Source organism: Oncorhynchus clarkii, chromosome 19 (assembly GCF_045791955.1).
Source record: "Oncorhynchus clarkii lewisi isolate Uvic-CL-2024 chromosome 19, UVic_Ocla_1.0, whole genome shotgun sequence".
Taxonomy (NCBI): domain Eukaryota; kingdom Metazoa; phylum Chordata; class Actinopteri; order Salmoniformes; family Salmonidae; genus Oncorhynchus; species Oncorhynchus clarkii.
Window position 1 is genome coordinate 54,140,906 of NC_092165.1, and position 17,547 is coordinate 54,158,452.

The 17,547-nt window shown below is 42.5% G+C and overlaps 2 protein-coding genes across 3 annotated transcripts; one reads left to right on the top strand and one right to left on the bottom strand.

Moving 5' to 3' along the window:
- Nucleotides 1-1,054: 1,054 nt before the first annotated feature.
- Nucleotides 1,055-2,116, bottom strand: LOC139374344 (dynein light chain Tctex-type 1a). Its single transcript, XM_071115385.1, has 5 exons — nucleotides 2,081-2,116; nucleotides 1,745-1,786; nucleotides 1,525-1,648; nucleotides 1,331-1,408; nucleotides 1,055-1,198 (listed from the first exon to the last, which is right to left on the bottom strand). The coding sequence occupies exons 1-5, from the start codon at nucleotides 2,105-2,107 to the stop codon at nucleotides 1,128-1,130; spliced, it is 342 nt and encodes a 113-aa protein (XP_070971486.1). The 5' UTR covers nucleotides 2,108-2,116; the 3' UTR covers nucleotides 1,055-1,127.
- A 4,876-nt stretch (nucleotides 2,117-6,992) lies between these two features.
- Nucleotides 6,993-15,853, top strand: LOC139375381 (zinc metallopeptidase, STE24 homolog). 2 transcript variants are annotated; one of them, XM_071117104.1, is made up of 10 exons: nucleotides 6,993-7,404; nucleotides 8,279-8,425; nucleotides 8,583-8,669; nucleotides 8,766-8,882; nucleotides 9,021-9,173; nucleotides 9,327-9,468; nucleotides 9,707-9,864; nucleotides 10,211-10,315; nucleotides 10,435-10,578; nucleotides 11,404-15,853. In XM_071117104.1, exons 1-10 carry the CDS (start codon nucleotides 7,300-7,302, stop codon nucleotides 11,626-11,628), a joined length of 1,383 nt encoding a protein of 460 aa, XP_070973205.1. In that variant the 5' UTR covers nucleotides 6,993-7,299; the 3' UTR covers nucleotides 11,629-15,853. The 2 variants fall into 2 exon arrangements, with proteins under 2 accessions (XP_070973205.1, XP_070973207.1); XM_071117106.1 differs by having other exon boundaries at nucleotides 7,005-7,404; nucleotides 9,327-9,393.
- The last annotated feature ends 1,694 nt before the right edge of the window (nucleotides 15,854-17,547 follow it).

A 17,547-nucleotide genomic window follows, 5' to 3' on the forward strand; every position in this document is an offset into this window, starting at 1 on the left:
CTCTCAAATGTTGTGCACAAATTTGTTTACATCCAGGTTAACGAGAAAGTTTTCTTTGCCAAAATAATCCATCCGTCTGACAGGTGTAGCATATCAAAAAGCTGATTAAGCAGCATGCTCATTACACAGGTGCACTTTGTGCTGGGGACAAACGTTTTGTCACGCAACACAATGCAACAGATGTTTTGAGGGAGCACGTCTGTAATAAAAGTCCTCTTGTGGGGGAAAACTAATTATGATTGTCTGCACCCCTGCCCAGTCATGTGAAATCTTTATTTATTTCAATAGACTGATTTCCTTATTTGAACTGTAACTCAGTAAAATCTTTGAAATTGATGCATGTTGCATTTATATTTTGTAAAGTATACTTTTTCAAAATAACTTTAAGTAAACTATGTTTCTTAAGGATAGCTTAACTTTTCCAGGTTGAAGTAATTGGTGGCTTGGTAAACTGGGCTCCCGAGTGGCGCAGCGGTCTAAGACGCCGCATCTCCGTGTAAGAGGCGTCACTACAGTCCCTGGTTTGAATCCAGGCTGGATCGCATCCAGCCGTGATTGGGAGTTCCATAGGGCGGCGCACAATTGGCCCAGGGTTATCCGGGGTAGGCCGTCATTGTAAATAAGAATTTGTTCTTAAGTGACTTGCCTAGTTAAAAAAACTTTTTCAACTATGTTTTCAGATGCACAAACACTGGTTAGTGTGGTAGGAACAGGACCAAAACAAGGGAGAAGTTGAGCCTTACACGTCAATGCTCTTAGTTGATGTGTAAATTGACCCACTATGCTGTTTATTTTCTGCATCTACGTCATAATCGCTGAGACTATCTTTTATGGTATATTTATAAAAAGGCATATATATTCAGTGATTTTAAATCTGCAATGATCAGTTTGCAATAATGTGCAGTCATCATTTGGGAAGAAAGGAGAAAAAATAATTTCAATGTCTTTTTAACTGTTTGTTGAATTTAGCTAAACCGCTTAACGTGATAAGGAATAAGACAGGTGTATTCAATGATTGACCAGTTGTGTTCAAAACCAAGGGCTACATTTATTAGACTGGTTTCACTGGGGTTGGGAAAATGTCTGATTACAAAACAGGGGAAGATAGAAGATGGTGGTTGTTCAAGTCAGACAGCCAGCCCAAAGACACAGACTATACAGTACGTGGTTTTGTTCTCCCATCTCACCGTACAGCTTCCTGGAAGAGAAACAAACACAGATTGTGATAGTTCCCATTACAACATTCTACAGATTATGAAAAACCATTGTGGGCCTCTGCTGTTACTTAGCTTTGTAGACACTGTCTGCAAAACATTGTTATGTTGCTTACTGTCCATAGTGTTGTCCCAGAAGCAAGAGCTGGCAGTGTGCAGGCCTGCTCCATTTTTCTGCAGTATGATGCAAGTCACTAATGATGAACACAGTAAAGATGCGTAAATCATTACTTGATTTTGTTGGGTCCTTTCATTGCCATACTTTTAAATTTTACAAATGTACTGTACACAACATAACAAGAAGGGTTACCTATGTATTTAAACGGTTTTCCTAGTTTGGACAGTTGATTCAGACTTGTTTCCACCACACTGGATGTCCATTGGTTAATTCGATTTTGTTGATAGGCACTGCTTCCAATAGTTGTCTCCACAGTCTAAGTATTTATTTGACATGTCAATCACCACTTGTTTTGGAAACTGCAAATACATTTTAGGATTGTAGTAATATCACCAATTGCGCAAATACTTACATCTTTTATGATTGTAGTTATATCATCAACGACAAATGCAGTCTAAAAAGGGAGTGAAAATATCATTTTTTTCTAGCTAGGAAAGTAACATTTGCAGCACGACATTTGGTGTTTTTGTCTCTTGTTTTATTTCCCACATACAGTATATAGCCACCGGATTTTAGAGGTCAATTTATCTGGCCCGCTCAAATAATAGACATAACGTCACAGCAACATAATGTAGGAAATGTGATATAATGCAACAAAAAAAAAGATACAATGCAACAATATAGGCCGGGAAAGAACTCAAATGTTTCCCGAAGATAATTTAATGTCGCGTTTTTTCTTTAAACCTACCTCTTCAGATAATTGAAATTCGTCCATGGTCCTGTGGCGTACGAACGTTTTAGATGGTTGCTATAGGGACCTCCAAACAAATATGTCAACGTCAAATCACGGGGACCTGAATCTGTGCAACAGAAATTCTGAGATGATTTGGTTTCAAGTTTAGGCTATTATTTCCGCCTATAGTGTCAGTTGGATTTTATTTTCAATACCCATTTCTTTCTTTTATGTCTATGCCATATCCCGAATATTCAGAAACGGGACGTTTTAAGATGTCAGATATTTTCATTTATTTCTGGATAACATAGGCCTTAAGCACAAATGTGTGGACATGATGTTAAGAAAAACACATTCAATGGAAATAATGGATGGAATGTTGTGGAGAAAGACGCCTAATAAGGCCCTGTCATAATTATCTGCAGCGTTTGTGAAGTCATGCTATAGAATTACTAGAATCTCATTTTAGATGCTAGAATGTCGACCAATTTGTGGGAAATTCAATTGCGCCACAACACGTTTTATCAATGCATTTCATCCATCTAGCCATTTAAAATGTCAAAACATTGATTGAAATGGATTGGATTGAAGGAGCTGAACCCCAATCATCTGAGTGGTCAAGGATACGTTGTGCATTAACGACAGGCTTCACTGGTAGCAACAGATTCAGACATGCAACTTTCAATACGGTTGTCCCGTCGCCGCAGACTGTCTTTGAAGGATGGAAATGCTTCACAGCTTTATTTGTGGCTGCTCTCTCCTACCTGTGTTATATCTACTGGGACAGAATAGAACTTGCTTCACAGGTAAGTGTGGTTCTAACTCCTGTCTCATCCATCATCATCACCCACAGCACAGAAGACAATTCAATATCTATTCAGCGGTTGGTTCAACGGAATTTCCTTGAAATGACGTGGAAACAACGTTGATTCAACCAGTGGGCATCACCACCACCATCAGAGTGGCAGTTGACTACTTCAAGCAGCTTGATGCTATGTTTAATCAAAATGAATTACCATTATTGAATTATTTAGCAGTCAAATGATCATGAAAGGAGGCCACAAACTCATTTCCTGTAACCAAATATTTGATTCAGCCATTCGTTATCCCATGTTCATGTTTTGTCCATTAATAGTTATGTGTTAATTTAAAATGTAATTATCCTTTTATAGGCTACTGATGTATTACATTCTCAATGTTTTCATTAAGGCTGCCTGGACTTGGGTGACCAAATGTCCAGCTAGCTGGAAGAACTCAGGGGAGAAGATGGAGCAGCGAAGGTCCTGTAAAAGGCAGCAAAGCCCTCTGCTGATCAAAGTCAAGCGGCTAGAATTGAAAGTGACTGCTATGAAGAGAACCTTGATGAAGCATGGTTCACATCGAACCTCCCCATCTTGTTCCTCCCCACACTGCTCTCAACACGTTCTCCAGACCAAGGGCTCTGTACACGCCAACAGCTCTTCACACTGGGAGAGTGCTGCATAGGTCATAAAGATAACATGGACTCTACTCCAAAGGAGAAATTTAAATGGTTATTTCATTGACTCTGCAGTTTAGACTGCAGGACACTTATGTGTATACAGCATTTCATTGGCATGAGAAAACACTTGTTTTCTAAATATATTTTCTTTCAATAATATCTCTGCTGTCTCTTTCATTCTTGGACTAACAAAATGATAGGAACCACTTAAAAGGGCTAAGTAATCGATCATACAGCCGTACTACAACAAATACATCGGATAAATCTCTAATTGCTTGAAATCAATGCCTTCCCACATGAGATTATTACTGATTATCTGTAATGTTCATAGCATGGAATAAATCCAAAATAGGTTTACCTACTCAGTTGACTTGGTTTATCAAGCTCATAATCATGTTACTTTCCAAATGACTTTGTTTTCAGTCATTTTACATTCATGGTATTATTATATATATATATATATATATATTTATATAAATGTATTTATTAGCATGTGTAAAGTAAGAAGATAAAATATCATCACAACGCCATTAGTTGCTTTAATAATACACTTTTGCCGCCCTCCCCATGAGTTGTATATACACATGTACAGTACCAAAAAAGGTACAGCAATGCATACAGGGAAAAAATCTGACAAACATATAAACATGTCACTCATTATTATGAGGACTGTTTCGCTAGCACAGACTGGAATATACTCAGAGATTCATCCAATGGCGTTGAGGGGTATACCACATCAGTCACTGGCTTCATTAATAAGTGCATCGACAATGTTGTTCCCACATTGACTGTATGTACATATCCCAACAGGAAGCCATGGATTACAGGCAACATCCGCACTGAGCTAAAGGCTAGAGGTGCTGCTTTCAAGGAGTGGAACACAAATCCGGACTCATCAGAAATCCAGCTAAGCCCACCGACGAACCATCAAACAGGCAAGCGTCAATACAAGACTAAGATTGAATCCTTCAGCACTGGCTCTGGCTCTGCTCGGATGTGGCAGGGCTTGCAAACTATCACAGATCACAAAGGGAAACCCAGCCACGAGCTGCCCAGTGATGCGAGTCTACCAGACCAGCTAAATGTCTTCTATACTTGCTTTGAAGCAACCAACCCTGAACCATGCATGAGAGCACCAGTAATTCCGAATGACTGTCTGATCACGGTCTCTGTAGCCGATGTGAGTAAGACCTTTAACCACGTTAACATTCATAAGGCTGCAGGGCCTGACGGATTACCAGGACACATACTCAGAGCATACGCTGACCAGCTGGCAAGTATGGTATTTTTTATTTTTTTGTGTTTGACCCCCTTTTTCTCCCCAATTTGGATCTTCCCTCATTGCTGCAACTCCCTAACGAGCTCGGGGGGCGAAGGTCAAGTCATGTGTCCGCTGAAACATGATCCGCCAAACCGCACTTCTTAACACCCGCCCGCTAAACCCGGAAGCCAGCCGCACCAATGTGTCGGAGGAAAGACTGTTCAACTGATGACCGAGGTCAGCTTGCAGGCGCCCAGCACACCACAAGGAATCACTAGAGCTCGATGAGCCAAGTAAAGCCCACCCGGCCAAACCATCCCCTAACCTGGATGATGCTGGGCCAATTATGTGCCGCCCTATGGGACTCCCGATCACGGCCGGTTGTGATATAGCCCGGGATCGAACCCGGGTCTGTAGTGATGCGATGCAGTGCCTTAGACCGCTGCGCCACTTCGAAGGCCCTGCACTGACATTTTCAACAACTCCCGGACCCTGTTTCAAGCAGACCACCATAGTCCCTGTGCCCAAGAATTCCAAGGTAAACTGCCTAATTGACTACTTCCCCGTAGCACTTACATCTGTAGCCTTGAAATGATTTCAAAGGCTGGTCATGGCTCACATCAACACCATCATCTCAGAAACCCTGGACCCACTCCAATTCGCATACCGCCCCAACAGATCCACAGATGAAGCGGTCTCTATTGCACTCCACACTGCCCTTTCACACTTGGACAAAAGGTACACCTACATGAGAATACTGTTCATTGACTATAGCTTAGCGTTCAACACCATAGTGCCCTCCAAGCTCATCACTATGCTAAGGACCGTGGGACTGAACATCTCCCTCTGCAACTGGATCCTGGACTTCCGGAAGGGCCTCCCTCAGGTGGTAAGGGTAGGCATCAACACATCTGCCACGCTGACCCTCAACATGGTGGCCCCTCAGGGGTGCGTGCTTAATCCCCTCCTGTTCTCCCTGTTCACCTACGACTGCGTGGCCACGCACAACTCCAACACCATCATTACGTTTGCAGACGAAACTATGGTGGTAAGACTGATCAACAACACTGCCGATAGGGAGGAGGTCAGAGGTCTGGCAATGTGGTGCAGGGCAACAACCTCTCCCTCAACGTGAGCAAGACAAAGGAGCTGAACGTGGACTACAGGAAAGGAGGGCCGAGCATGCCACCATTCACATCTACGGGGCTGTAGTGGAGCGGGTCGAGAGCTTCAAGTTCCTTGGTGTCAACATTACTAAGGACCTATCATAGTCCAAACACACCAAGACAGTCATGAAGAGGGCATGGCAATGCCTATTCCTCCTCAGGAGGCTATAAAGATTTGTCATGGGACCTCAAACGTTATACATCTGTACCATCGAGAGCATCCTGAGTGGTTGCATCACCGCTTGGTATGGTAACTACTTGGCATCCGACCGCAAGGCGCTACAGAGGATAGTGGGTACGGCCCATTACATCACTGTGGCCGATCTTCCTGCCATCCAGTACCTCTATATCAGGTGGTGTCAGAGGAAGGCCCTAAAAATTGTCAAAGACTCCAGCCACCCATAGACTGTTCTCTCTGCTACCGCACGGCAAGCAGTACTGGAGTGCCAAGTCTGGAACCAAAAGGCTTCTTAACAGCTTCTACACCCAAGCCATAAGACTGCTGAACGGTTAATCAAATTACTATTTGCATTGACCCCCTTATTTTATTATAATTTATTCTTATTTCTTGCACTGACTCTCTTGCACAGGCTCGATGTATAGTCACTGGACTCTAACCACACACTCACACATACTACACTGACACTCCCACACACCCACCCACACACACAAAACACACACACACATGCATTTTGAGGAGTATTTATGTCTGTAATAAAGCCCTTTAGTGGGGAAAAACGAATTATGTTTGCCTGGGCCTGGCCCACCAGTGGTTGGGCCTGGCTGCCAAGTGGGTGGGCATATGCCCTCCCAGGCCCACCCATGGCTGCACCCCTGACCAGTCATGTGAAATCCATAGGTTAGGGCCTAATTTATTTAAATGGTCTGATTTCCTTATATGAACTGTAACTCAGTCAAATCTTTTAAATTGTTGCGTTTATATTTTTGTTCAGTATATTTTGAGAGATAATACAGTGACCATGGAACCTTAGTTATTTAGACGACTGGTTCAGTTTCACTGGGAACAAAATTAACTGCTGCACTGACATTTAGCATGGCAACCGCCGTTGAACGTTATCGAAGAAGAACATTTAGTATGAATGGAAACTGGATGCGAATGAGCTTGCTATCATTTTGAGTGGACCGGTGAATGCTAGTCAATTTAATCTGGGGATATAAACCATACTAAGTTATTTAAATATAAACAGTTGTATCTTCTGAATAAAGCCTGGAAGGCGTGTGAACGGGCGGCTGTTCAACCAGTGAGTCCAACTAGCAACACATGCTAGCTTGCTAACTTTAAATAGAGACCAAGGCCAGAATAAAGATGGAAACAATACTTGACCTACCAATCGAAAATAAGATATTTTATGCTGTTCTGGTGTTCTCATGGACGGTGTATCTATGGGAGGCCTACCTTGCCTACAGACAGGTATTTGTTGAACTTTACTTTGTTTCGTAACGGTCATCTTTGTCAATAAGAAGGCTTTCTTTACTGCATTTCAATGCTTGCTAGCTAGCCGCATGCTGACTCTTTTCATTGTTGTTTGTCTACAATATTTTTACCAAGAACAAAGCTAATTTTGGGAGTGACGTCGTTTTTGTACTGTAATTCCATGGTAACAGAATTACGCTGAGACAGGTTTTTCGCTCTAAAATGTATTCTAAACTGGGCTCGCTAGTGGCGCAGCGATCTAACGCACTGCATCTCAGTGCTTGAGGCGTCACTACAGACACCCTGGTTCGAATCCAGACTGTATCACAGCCGGCCGTGGTTTGGAGTCCCATAGGGCAGCACACAATTGGCCCAGCGTCGGCCGGGTTTGACTGGTGTAGCCCGTCATAAGAATTAACTGCCTAGTTAAATAAAATAAAACATAGAATTGAAATCAATGGTTTTTGTTTCAATCTATCAATTCTATCCACAATAACTACTTTTAACTTTTCCACAGATTTTTTATTTTTTTTACAGAAAGAACTTTGCACATACAAGTTTTGGTAACATAATACAACTGAGGGAGATGTTACCTTAATTCTGTTACCAAACTTTGCATCTGCAGTTTTTCCAGTAAATGTTATTTTATTTACTGTGTCAATTGTTTAAAGTACTCATTGTGAGTAGAGTATGGTATATGGTTTGTTAAACTTTGAAATCAATAGTTTTTGTTTGGTGTAATTCCGCAAACATGGAATTGCCCTACTGCAACTCGAGGCCCCACTAATCATTCTGTAACATGGACAGTTCTTTTTTTTGATTAGCTATGTTGAATATAAAAATATGTTTAAGTGTCTCTTCTAACACCCAGCGGAGAATATACAGGTTGACCATGCACGTACCACAAGAGTTGGGAAAGATCATGGACACAGATACCTTTGAGAAGTCACGCCTTTATCAACTGGACAAGAGCAACTTCAGTTTCTGGTCTGGACTGTATTCAGAAACTGAGGGGACGGTGGGTACAACTAAAATATCCATTGATTTGTTAGGACCTACTTTGCTATATTACAACCTAGTTGTCTACCTCAATTTATCTGCTGACAGAGAGTATCACCTCCACACAGAGGGAATTTCATTTTTCCCCGATATAACACTGCTGTGTTCTCTCATAGCTGATCCTGCTGTTTGGTGGAATCCCTTTCGTTTGGAAAGTTGCTGGGACAGTGACTGCTCGTTTTGGATTGGGTCCAGAGTATGAGGTGTGTGCATGGTCCACGGTTAAAATAGGCAGTCCAGTATTACAAATGTTTTGGCAATTTTCTTGAATCATTCCATGGCTCTGTCTTTTCTTTTAGATCTTCCAGTCTCTTTCGTTTCTGATACTAGCAACCCTGTTCAGTGCATTCACTGGCCTTCCCTGGAGTATCTACAACACCTTTGTTATTGAGGAGAAGCATGGCTTCAACCAGCAGGTAGACTGTCAACTCTCTGAGGACATTCTTATTATACAGACAGTTTCCTAGATTGAATCAATTACACTTTTTTTTTCACTGGCATGGTTTGTAACACCGTTTATTTGTTTTTGTTGTTGTCTATGGTCCTCCTTCCAGACGCTGGGGTTCTTCCTAAAGGATGCTGTAAAGAAGTTTATTGTGACCCAGTGTATCTTGTTGCCTGTGACCTCACTGCTCCTCTACATCATCAAGATTGGTGGAGACTTCTTCTTCATCTACGCCTGGCTCTTCACACTGGGTGTCTCGCTTGTCAGTCCTTTCACCTCGTAACTGGCTGGATGGGAATATTCAAACAACAGTTGTTTAGGCTCTGGGGAGGAATTAATGGAGCTTAACTAATTTCCAATATATCCTAATAGATTCCAAATGTATTTCTTTCTGGTCGTTCCTTCTCTCTGCTAGGTTCTGGTGACCATCTATGCGGACTACATTGCGCCCCTATTTGACAAGTTCACCCCTTTGCCAGAGGGTGAGCTGAAGGAAGAGATTGAAAGCATGTCGAAGTCTATCAGTTTCCCTCTCACTAAGGTCTATGTTGTAGAAGGTAATAACTTGTTTTGTCCCAAAGATGTAACACCTTAGACTGTATCTATAATTGTTTAACATCAGAGGAGAGCAAGGCATAATGGGCGCTACTCTGCAGCTTGACCCTGTGTTCGTCTCAACTGTGTGTGGTGATGTGTGGGGGTTGAAAACATAGCAGAAACACCTTTCCGATGTTCGCTGTTACTTATGGACTATAAAGTTGTATTGTAATGATCCATTTTGACCTACTCTTCCAGGTTCCAAGCGTTCCTCTCACAGTAACGCTTACTTCTATGGGTTCTTCAAGAACAAGCGCATAGTGTTGTTCGACACCCTGCTGGAGGACTACTCTCCCCTCAACAAGGACGGCGAGCCAGAGACTGACACACTAACCGAGGACAAATCCAAGCTCAAGGTCAGACTTACTCGGTTACGCAGAGAACTGGGTGTCAAAATGTTATACAATATTGAAAAAAGATTCAGGAAGGCAACTTGATTCCATTCAATAATATTTATTGCTGAAGCAAGCTTCTTCTTCAAAGGTCTCCAGTATTACTGAGCACCACTTCGGCCATACATACCATTCCTGTAGTCTTGGTTAGAGCACTGCCAGCACATAACAACTTTCATGTTATACATCTAATTTGTTGTGGTGGTCCTATCATAGAAACTTAACATGGTGTACTAGAAGTTGTAGTCAATATTTCATGCATAATTATTTTAAAAATCAAACCAGTTATGTAATTTTTATTTTTTTTCAGAACAAGAAGCAAGGCTGCAACAATCCAGAGGTCTTGGCGGTGTTGGGCCACGAGCTTGGCCATTGGAAGTTGGGCCACACTGTGAAAAACATAGTAATCAGTCAGGTTTGTTTGGGAATTCCCTTGATATGCATCTGCACGTCACCTCTATACCAATAGGCCACTTTCATGTTGATGCAGAAATGTCATCGATACAATTTTCTCCCCTGCCTCTGTCCTTGCAGATGAACTCCTTCCTGTGCTTCTTCCTCTTTGCTGTGCTAATTGGACAGAAGGAGCTGTTCATGGCCTTTGGTTTCTATAACAGCCAGCCCACTTTGATTGGGTTGATGATCATATTCCAGTTCATCTTCTCCCCATACAATGAGGTGAGTGACTCCATCTCCTAAACAATGCATTTACACTTAAGTGGACAAAACATTAAGACCATCTTCCTAATACTCAGTTGCATCCCCCTTCTGTCTTCAGAACAGACTCAATTCGTCAGGGCATGCTCTACAAGGTGTCGAAAGCATTCCACAGGAATGCTGGCCCATGATGACTCCAATGCTTCCCACAGTTGTCAAGTTGGCTGAATGTCCTTTGGGTGGTAGATCATTGATACACACAGGAAATTGTTGAGAGTGAAAAACCCAGCAGCGTTGCAGTTCTTGACTCATACCGGTGCATCTGGCCCCTACTACCGTACCCCTTTCAAAGGCATTTAAGTGTTTTGTCTTCCCCATACACCCTCTGAATGGCACAAAGACACAATCCATGTCTTAAGGCTTAAAAATAATTATTTAACCTGTCTCCTCCCCTTCATCTACACTGATTTTGATGTGGATTTAACAAGTGACATCAATAAGGGATTATTGCTTTCACCTGGCCAGTCTGTCATGGAAAGAGCATGTGTTCTTAATGTTTTGTAGACCTTGTGTATATGTGACCTCTTAATACACTTCAGTGGAGGCCTTATCTGTTGGCCCTACAAGTGCTGTGGCAGCTATTCTCATTGTGTCCAGTGTTTGTTTGGCGAAAATACCTTGAGCATACTAGTAGTAAATATTGGCCAAAGAAATATAGATCTAAAGCTACAATATATTTCTTAACTCCGCTTAAACAGAAAGTGTTTTTGAGATGGCGATTTAGCAGATGAGTACCTGCTACAGCCCGCTGAGGAAAACTGACATTTCTCCCATTCTTACCTCCAGGTCCTGTCCTTCTGTCTGACTGTCCTGAGCCGCAGGTTTGAGTTCCAGGCGGACTCCTTTGCGCGGGGCATGGGTCGAGCCTCGGAGCTCTGCTCTGCACTCATCAAGCTCAACAAAGACAACCTGGGCTTCCCTGTGGCTGACTGGCTCTTTTCCATGTGGCACTACTCCCACCCTCCCCTCCTGGAGCGCCTACGGGCCCTGGGAAGCACCAAGCAGGACTGATGAGTCCCAAAAGGAGAGCCACGCCCGCTGCCTCTCCCAAAGGGTCTCCACATGCCTCTTCTGGCACTCTGATGTAGTCTCCCCTATTTTCCTCTCTGTTTCCCTATTTTTGTTCTCCTTTATCCCTGCCATTATGTTCCTTTTTTGGTTAAATTTTTTTCCCCAGTTTCAAACTTGCACAATACCAAAAGTTTTCAGAAATCTAGTGTGAGACCAGATCTATCGGCTATGCTTATTCTAGGTGTAATGGAGTTAAGAATGTACCATAAGCTCACAGCTAGCTTGACATGTCGCCGATGGAGCTATCGATATATACATTTTCCCGATAGCTCAAACAGTTGGTAAGTTGTCAAGGAGAGCGGTCACGTGTGCTAGCCAGGCATAGGTCCTGAGTTCGGAGCTCAGTGCGAGCCGAATCGGGAGGAACCTGTACTCACTAAGCAAGCAGCGTGACATCCGTAACATAGGCAAACATGAACATGCAATACCATTGTGTGCATAAATAATTACCCAAACATTTTTAGTTTAAGCACTTGCCACTAGTACAGGTCACATTGATCAAGGATTTATCATATTTCAGCAAGGTTTACATTTTTACTGAAGTTTTATTTGAATTTCATTTACTCCCCTAAGAATTTGTCATTCCAAATGTTTTCTCATAAAACCTTGTTGTACAGTAGTGGAACTATCCCTGGCCAGTAGGGGTGGAACTATCCCTGGCCAGTAGGGGTGGAACTATCCCTGGCCAGTAGGGGTGGAACTATCCCTGGCCAGTAGGGGTGGAACTATCCCTGGCCAGTAGGGGTGGAACTATCCCTGGCCAGTAGGGGTGGAACTATCCCTATCCAATCCATTTTAGGGGGGGGTTGAGAAAAAAATATCAAGAGTGTCAATAGGATGTACAGCGAATGGGCCATCAATTTATTATTAGTAGTATATCCTGCTGGTCGATTGGCTCCATCTACAACTGTTTATTATGAGAGGTGTGTGTGTGAACACTAGAACTTTAAAAGATACACACCATTTCATATTTAGTCAAGACTATGCTTAAGATGGATCGTTGTTGAAGTTATACAGGTAACTGCCAAAGTAATGAAACACTTGAGGAAATTAGGCATACAAAGTATATTGAAAGCGCGTGCTTCCACACTGGTGTGGTTTCTAAGTTAATTAAGCAATTAACATCCCATCGTGCTTAGGGTCATGTATAAAAATACAGGCCATTATTTTGGCTACCATGACAATGGATGACAATGCCCCTATCCACAGAGTGGTCAAATAAAATTGTATTTGACACATGCGCCGAATACAACAGGTGTAGACGTTACCATGAAATGCTTATTTACAAGCCCCTAACCAACAATGCAGATTAAGAGGGGGGGACAATGCAAGTAGTCTGGGTAGCCATTTGATTAGATGTCCAGGAGTCTTATGGCTTGGGGGTAGAAGCTGTTTAAAAGCCTCTTGGACTTAGACTTGGCGCTCCGGTACCGCTTGCCGTACTGTAACAGAGAGAACAGTCTGTGACTAGGGTGGCTAGAGTCTTTGACAATTTTTAGGGCCTTCCTCTGACACCGCCTGGTATAGAGGTCCTGGATGGCAGGAAGCTTGGCCAATCGCACAACCCTCTGTAGTGCCTTGCGGTCGGAAGCCGAGCAGTTACCATACCAGACAGTGATGCAAACAGTCAGGATGCTCTCGATGGGGCAGCTGTAGAACCTTTTGAGGATATTAGGACCCCATGCCAAATCTTCTCGGTCTCCTGAGGGGGGAATAGGTTTCTCCGTGCCCTCTTCACAACTGTCTTGGTGTGCTTGGACCGTGTTTGATGTAATATGTAAACTCAGAAAAAAAAAGAAACGTCCTCTCACTGTCAACTGTGTTTATTTTCAGAAAACTTAACATGTGTAAATATTTGTATGAACAAGATTCAACAACTGAGACATAAACTGAACAAGTTCCACAGACATGTGACTAACAGAAATGGAATAATGTGTTCCTGAACAAAGGGAGGGGGTCAAAATCAAAAGTAACAGTCAGTATCTGGTGTGGCCACCAGCTGCATTAAGTACTGCAGTGCATCTCCTCATGGACTGCACCAGATTTGTCAGTTCTTGCTGTGAGATGTTATCCCACTCTTCCACCAAGGCACCTGCAAGTTCCCGGACATTTCTGGGGGGGAATGGCCCTCGCCCTCCGATCCAACAGGTCCCAGACATGCTAAATGGGATTGAGATCCGGGCTCTTCGCTGGCCATGGCAGAACACTGATATTCCTGTCTTGCAGGATATCATGCACAGAACGACCAGTATGGCTGGTGGCATTGTCACGCTGAAGGGTCATGTCAGGATGAGCCTGCAGGAAGGGTACTACATGAGGAAGGCGGATGTCTTCCCTGTAACGCACAGTGTTGAGATTGCCTGCAATGACAACAAGCTCAGTCCGATGATGCTGTGACACACCGCCCCAGAACATTTATTTGACCTTTATTTTACTAGGCAAGTCAGTTAAGAACAAATTCTTGTTTTCAATGACGGCCTAGGAACAGTGGGTTAACTGCCTTGTTCAGGGGCAGAATTACAGATTTTTGCCTTGTCAGCTCGGGGATTCGATCTTGCAAACTTTCGGTTCCTAGTCCAACGCTTTAACCACTAGGCTACCTGCCGCCCCATGACAGACCCTCCACCTCCAAATCGATTCCACTCCAGGGTATAGGCCTCGGTGTAACGCTCATTCCTTCGACGATAAACGCGAATCCGACCATCACCCCTGGTGAGACAAAACCACGATTTGTCAGTGAAGAGCACTTTTTGCCATTCCTGTCTGGTCCAGCGACGTTGGGTTTGTGATGGTGTGATGTTCGTATGTACTGATCCTGTGCAGTTGTTACACGTGGTCTGTCACTGCGAGGACGATCAGCTGTCCGTCATGTTTCCCTGTGGCACTGTCTTAGGCGTCTCACAGTACGTACATTGCAATTTATTGCCCTGGCCACATCTGCAGTCCTCATGCCTCCTTGCAGCATGCCAAAGGCACGTTTACGCAGATGAGCAGGGACCCTGGGCGTCTTTCTTTTGGTGTTTTTCAGAGTCAGTAGAAAGGCCTTTTTAGTAGCCTACGTTTTCATAACTGTGACCTTAATTGCCTACCGTCTGTAAGCTGTTACTCTCTTAACGACCGTTCCACAGGTGCATGTTCATTAATTGTTTATGGTTCATTGAACAAGCATGGGAAACAGTGTTTAAACCCTTTACAATGAAGATCTGGATTTTTACGAATTACCTTTGAAAGACAGGGTCCTGAAAAAGGGACTTGTTTTTTTGCTGAGTTTACGTAAGGGTAAAGTGACTGCATAGATAATAAACAGCGAGTAGCAGTAGCGTAAAAAAGGGGCTCAATTACAAATGTCCAGGTAGCCTTTTGATTAACTGTTCAGTAGTTTTATGGCTTAGGTGTAGAAGCTGTTAAGGAGCCTTTTGGACCTAGACTTGGCTTGATGAGCATGAACTATGTAAACCATATGCCACGGCCGTCTGTCACCAGATCTCAACCCAATTGAACACTTGTGGCAGATTCTGGATCAGGTGCCTGAGACAGCGTTTTCCACCACCATTGAAACACCCAAATTATGGAATTTCTTGTGGAATAATGGTATTGCGTCCCTCCAATAGAGTTCCAGATACTTGTAGAAGCTATGCCAAAGTGAATTTAAGCTGTTCTGGCAGCTCATTGTAGCCCAACACCCTATTAACCTATTAAGACACTTTGTTGGGGTTTCCTATATTTTGGCAGTTACCTGTATTAAGGTTTGAGTGCATGTGACTTCCCAGGGATCTGTCACTTGTGGTGATAGTTTTTAAGTAATACTTGGGCCAATGATGGACCAAAGGAATTTTCAATTTAGGTTAAATTTCCTAATTTCTTTTTACAACACATTTTCTATTTTTTAATGCACTTTTAATGGTCTGAGCATACTATACTTGTAAATCATTGAATAGCTTAATGGCAAAGGGAGAAAAAGTGAATACATTTGTAATATATGAATGTGGTTTGGACTCCTGTTATTGTGTTTTGTTTTTTCTCTTCTGGTGCCTGTGTGTGTGATAGTGAACCCAGTTTTGACTGAAGAAGGGGGGGGGGGGCTACATCAGATTAATCAAGTGTTTGGTTTGTTATAGAAGGACATACTTTTCTTGCAGCATTGTGAATAAAGTCCCTCACAGCAGCTGCCTTTTCCTATTTGTGTCTCAGCCTTTTTATGGGTAGCGAGAGTCACATATAGTGACAGATGCACTAACTGTAATATAGCCCATTTTGTATAGTCATATCGCTGCCAACTTCGTCTGAGCTTTTCATATTATTGTGTATGTAAATTTGAGACACTCATTTAGTTTGGTGTTTCGTTGGTATTTATTTGTGGATGTCCATCACCCATTTTGTGTGATATGTTACGAATTACATTTCGTATGTTATGAATTTTCAAACCATGTGATATGTTATGAATTCTACCTAGGTGGCTAACGTTAGCTACGTTTGGGGTTAAGTTTAGGAGTTGGGGGAAGGGTTAGCGGTGATGATTTGAACTCGAAACTTTTGGGTTGCTAGACATTCGCATTTTATGCCCACCCTGACCAACCACCCTACTTTTGTTAGTGACCATCATGCCAAACGTAACATATCATACTAATGAGTATCCTGGATTTACATTTACTATGTTACGTCTAGTCTATGAGACCAGGCTGAGGGTACATATTTTAGCCCAATATTTTGTATAGCGAAGTAGATTATGGCTATCAAAACAATAATTATGTCTACACATAATAAGGGACCAATTACAGTAAATTACAGACCACATAATCTCATTACTGACTTTAAAGTGGCAGTCAGCACCTGAAACAAAGTGTTCTCAATCCCCACATCTCTTTCGGTAAAAAGCTGAGGGATGGGGCTGGAGAAATGTAACCACTCTCAAAGGACTGGCCATACATTATATTACATGTACAGTTTTGAGGCTACATAGTGTTACATTTAGTTTGTTTACAAACATTGGAATAAAACAAACTTAAATGTTGGGTTCGGATGCAGTACAACAGTTGAACTAAGCTAATGAGGCACAAGTTAATTATTTAAGAATCAATGGGTACATCCTTAATATACTTAAGGCCCAAAATTGCTGTAGCACCTGCTGATTGCCCTTTTAACTGACCACTTCTTACAGCATAAAACAAACGTTTTGTTTTTACACTGCCTCTAAGGTGTGATACTTGGAATGTTGGCCATGGAAAATGTCAGTTACCCAAATGATTTACTACTGGGTAAAGAGTCATGCATGGCTTTCCTGCTTGCTTTCTGATGACTGAATTTGTATAATAGTAGGCTATAAATACAATCCCTTAATTTCGAAATAGAAAATGTAATTTTGAAATGTCAAATAGTTGTGGTGTAGGCCTACTGTGTGTTTGACAACATGCATATGTTGTCATCAAAGCCATAATTTAGCAGAAGTGCTCACGGTAGACGAATACAATCAACAAAAGGCCACTCCAGACGCCACTACGTAGTGCGCAGTCCATCGATATCAAACGGTCTAGCTATAGCGGTGTCATCAGAAAGGCAAAGCGAAGGAGTTTACTCCGCCCTGAAAGTAAATCATTTTTGTATGGAGATCAATGGGTGTCGAATTTGGTCAACAAAACATGCAATTGCTCATTTTCTAAGTGAAGCTTATTTTATCGAATATAAGTTGTGTATTGGTTAGGTTGTTATGAATGCACGTGTAAGTAGACGCACGTGGCATTTCGGCAACTTTGATAAAAAACGACTTTATAAAATGGTCCCAACTGATCTTGCGTCATTCAGACGTCCTTCCATTTTGAGGACATGTTTTTCCCTTGTAAAAGCGGTCACTCCTCTATCTTG